The following is a 5,000-nucleotide window of genomic DNA, read 5'->3' on the forward strand; positions in this document are numbered from 1 at the left end:
TGCAACATTGCAAGTGAGCAATTAAAGCAAGGAGAGTTCTCAGAGTAGCGTAGTGCGGATGTGTCACTGTCCACGGTTTCCTTTAGAATGTGGTCAGTGGTCGGTGCCATCCCCACCCTACTGCCATCCCCACCCTACTGCCATCCCCACCCTACTGCCATCCCCACCCTACTGCCATCCCCACCCTACTCCCCCGTATCGGGTACGAGGGCTTCTGAAATGTCAAGTATGATATTATAAGAATTAATAGCCAGCCCCTAGCTTTTTCTAGTCGTTTATAACAGGTCATATGGTTTGAGAAAATGTGCTTCTAGGTTGGATTCTATACACATGGTTTGCCATATTTGTGTAACCTTTTCAGATAGTAAAAGAAAGGAATGGAATATGCTCTTTATCCGTTTAGATGTCTTCCTCTGAGGTGCTCGAATGTTCTACTGAGGTACTCATAAGTATCTCTTCCTAAATATTGTCTGCTCTTCTTCTCAGTGTCGGTTAAAATTCAAATTCACAGTTTATAGGAAGTGTCGTCATACATTCACTACTATTCCAACTACGAAGCCAGGGTAAAAAGGAGTGTGTTCCTCACAATGTTCTTGAGAGCATTATGCAGTTGCAGTTCAGAGTACCTAGATGACGAAATCAGCAAGATATTCAACATAGCCACAAAACTGAGAGATCCTAGGGAATTTGTCGAGAAGGCACTAATGTCAGCAAGAAAGACTTTCCACAAGACTGAACCTAAGGAAGTGATGGCCAGGAAAAATGTACTAGTTTTACCATACAATGAGAATTTCTTTTGCCTGCGTGAGGCATTAGAAAAATGTAAACCTTACTTTCAAGAACATAGGGACTGTGAAACAAAGACTGATTAAAAACACACCCTCCAACAAAGTTGGTGGGGTTTACAAGGTTCCATGTACTCAGTGTCCTCTCTCATATATAGGTCAAACAGGTAAATTTCTGGAAACTAGAATAGGCCAACATAAATACTCAGTCAGGACAGGGCAGGAGTCTAATGCTAACTTTAACCATGTTAGTTCGTGTAATTACCCACCGGAATGGGATGTTGCCCAGATTATAGTACCAAACAGTTCTGTCATGGAAAGAAACATAATTGAATCTTCCCTCCTGAAACATGAAAGAAATACAGTATGTAACTCAAATTATGGGTTATAAAAAGCTCGATATCTGTTTAGTAGAGCCAGTTGTACACAATCTTAAACAATAATGCAATACAAAATTACAGGATTGCTCATTATGCCAGGTGATTTGATGGATTGGTGACGTCCGACCAACTATAAATGGTTATATAACGCGTTTAGCTGTTAGAGTGCCATACGGTGACAGGCACACAAGATTACGAGATAACATAAGGAGAGGGTAAAGGGTATTAGTAGAAATTAGAAATTTAGATCAAAGAAATATTATCGGAAAAGCATAGAACATTCCCAAGTAAGGCATATTAACCGACACTGAGAAGAATAATAGACAATATTTACGAAAGGATACTTCTGAGTATCTCGGCAGAACATTCGAGTACCCCAGAGGAAGACATTTAAGTGGACAAAGAGCACATTCCATTCTTTTCTTTTATTTAAAAAGGTTAAACAGACTATAGCAAACCATGTGTATAGTATCCAGCGAGAAACGCATTTTGTCAAACCACATGACTTGTTAAAAGAAAAAACTAGAAAAAGCTAGGGGCTGGCTATTAATTCTTATAATTTCATACCTGACATCTCAGAAACCCTCCTACCCCACATAGGGGAGTAGGGGGATGGCAGTTGGGTGGGGCTGGCACCGACCACTGACCACATTCAAAGGGAAACCGTGGACGGTGACACATCCGCACTATGCTACACTGAGAACTCTCCCTGCTTTACTTGCTCTCTTGCAAAGTTGCACAGCTCCTGATGATGCACTGAGAAGTGTGAAAGTACTTGAGCTACAGATTTCCACCCCCCGTGGCTTGTCTCGCATAGTTGAAATCGCCCATCTGCAACTGTTTTATATATATATATATATATATATATATATATATATATATATATATATATATATATATATATATATATATATATATATGTATATATATATATATATATATATATATATATATATATATATATATATATAATGCGACCAATATGTATATATATATATGTTTGGGGGTCTGATATATATATATATATATATATATATATATATATATATATATATATATATATATATATATATATATATATATATATATATATATATATATATATATATATATATATATATATATATATATATATATATATATATATATATATATATATATATAATATATTATATATAATATATATATGTATATATATACACACACACACATATACACAAAATATTGAAGACGAGACACCATGAGCATGGTTCGACTTCTGCAGCAATAAATAGGTAATTGGTACTAACCTGCGCACAAATTCGGCTGTGCCAGCGATGACTGAGCCGGCGGGCGCCCCGAGGCACTTGCTGAGGCAGACGTTGACAGTGGAGCAGCCTCGTATTAGCCTAGCAGGAGGAAGATCCAGGGCCGCAGCGGCGTTAAACAGCCGGGCGCCATCCATGTGCACGGGCAGTCCTAGCTCCTGGCAGGTGGTGCCTAGCTGAAGGAGAAACTTTAGACATTAGATAATGAAGTGATCTTCTGGCAAGAACCAGCTAAGAAGCAGTAAGTGTACTCCGGGGAACCTGAAGAAGTTTTCTAGTAAGAAACTAGCTAAGAAAATGCAGCTTCTAGCTTAAAAGGTAAGATGCAGCGAAGGAGGAACCAGTGTCCTTACCCCCAGCCTAATTTCTCTAGGATTATGTGCTTTGGTTACAATTCTTAAGGTTAAAGCTAACTGAATACACGAGGGTTATTAAACGCCCCATTTCACCAGCTCATGAAGAATATTTTAATCTTTTAAAGGGAATTAATGGAAACTATCAATGAAGATATACTGAGAAATGCACCGGTCAGTGCACATACACTTTCACATGCCTCTTGCGTGTATATACAACGAGATATAAACCCTCGTGTGCTTGGATTCAAGTTTCATAAAATGATGAAAAGCTAGAAAGTACGTGGACAAAACACAGGAATAGGTCAAAAGAAATCAGTATTTTGGGCTTTGGTCAGGATAAATAGCATATATATATATATATATATATATATATATATATATATATATATATATATATATATATATATATATATATATATATATATATATATATATATATATATATATATTAATAAAATCACGAAACAAGCGATTTTGAAATCATTTACCAAACCCCACGACTCATTGTCCCGCCTCAAGAGACAATACAACATACGTGTCACATAGCCAGCCATTCTACAAAGATCACGCATCCAGCAGAGCTAGATGTTTTTCTCGTGATCCGAGGACACTCGTGGCAGTGGTATCTCAAGGATTAATTTCAGCCTTCTCTTATTTGAATACCCGCCTCAATAAGCAGTCTATAGCAATGAAATCACGAAACAAGTGATTTTGAATCATTTACCAAACTGCTGCATGCAGGGCCTGGCCTGCCGGAGTGTGGTAAATTACACACATTATATATATATATATATATATATATATATATATATATATATATATATATATATATATATATATATATATATATATATATATATATATATATATATATATATATATATAAATATAGAAATACATATATATGCAGAAATATATATATATATATATATATATATATATATATATATATATATATATATTTATATATATATATATATATATATATATATATATAATTTCATGCACTGGCCAGGGAGGTATACCATCTTTTAGGAGTGAAGAAGAGCAGAATGTAAGTGTGGTGGAGATACGTGAGGTATTACGTAGAATGAAAGGGGGTAAAGCAGCTGGAACTGATGGATCATGACAGAAATGTTAAAAGCAGGGGGGATATAGTGTTGGAGTGGTTGGTACTTTTGTTTAATAAATGTATGAAAGAGGGGAAGGTACCTAGGGATTGGCGGAGAGCGTGTATAGTTCCTTTATATAAAGGGAAAGGGGACAAAAGAGATTGTAAAAATTATAGAGGAATAAGTTTACTGAGTATACCAGGAAAAGTATACGGTAGAGTTATAATTGAAAGAATTAGAGGTAAGACAGAATGTAGAATTGCGGATGAGCAAGGAGGTTTCAGAGTGGGTAGGGGATGTGTAGATCAAGTGTTTACATTGAAGCATATATGTGAACAGTATTTAGATAAAGGTAGGGAAGTTTTTATTGCATTTATGGATTTAGAAAAGGCATATGATAGAGTGGATAGAGGAGCAATGTGGCAGATGTTGTAAGTTTATGGAATAGGTGGTAAGTTACTAAATGCTGTAAAGAGCTTTTATGAGGATAGTGAGGCTCAGGTTAGGGTGTGTAGAAGAGAGGGAGACTATTTCCCGGTAAAAGTAGGTCTTAGACAGGGATGTGTAATGTCACCATGGTTGTTTAATATATTTATAGATGGGGTTGTAAAAGAAGTAAATGCTAGGGTGTTCGGGAGAGGGGTGGGATTAAATTATGGGGAATCAAATTCAAAATGGGAATTGACACAGTTACTTTTTGCTGATGATACTGTGCTTATGGGAGATTCTAAAGAAAAATTGCAAAGGTTAGTGGATGAGTTTGAGAATGTGTGTAAAGGTAGAAAGTTGAAAGTGAACATAGAAAAGAGTAAGGTGATGAGGGTATCAAATGATTTAGATAAAGAAAAATTGGATATCAAATTGGGGAGGAGGAGTATGGAAGAAGTGAATGTTTTCAGATACTTGGGAGTTGACGCGTCGGCGGATGGATTTATGAAGGATGAGGTTAATCATAGAATTGATGAGGGAAAAAAGGTGAGTGGTGCGTTGAGGTATATGTGGAGTAAAAAAAAGGTTGATCTATGGAGGCAAAGAAGGGAATGTATGAAAGTATAGTAGT

The 5,000-nt window shown here is 36.1% G+C and overlaps 1 protein-coding gene across 1 annotated transcript in view; it reads right to left on the bottom strand.

The window, feature by feature from the left end:
- LOC128706602 (uncharacterized) overlaps positions 1-5,000 on the bottom strand; it is a 109,221-nt gene that overhangs the window by 22,992 nt on the left and 81,229 nt on the right. Inside the window, exon 6 of the mRNA XM_070089927.1 lies at positions 2,455-2,648. Coding sequence (XP_069946028.1) covers positions 2,455-2,648 — 194 coding nt within the window. The remainder of the gene's footprint in view (positions 1-2,454; positions 2,649-5,000) is intronic.

Source organism: Cherax quadricarinatus, chromosome 3 (assembly GCF_038502225.1).
Source record: "Cherax quadricarinatus isolate ZL_2023a chromosome 3, ASM3850222v1, whole genome shotgun sequence".
Taxonomy (NCBI): Eukaryota; Metazoa; Arthropoda; class Malacostraca; order Decapoda; family Parastacidae; genus Cherax; species Cherax quadricarinatus.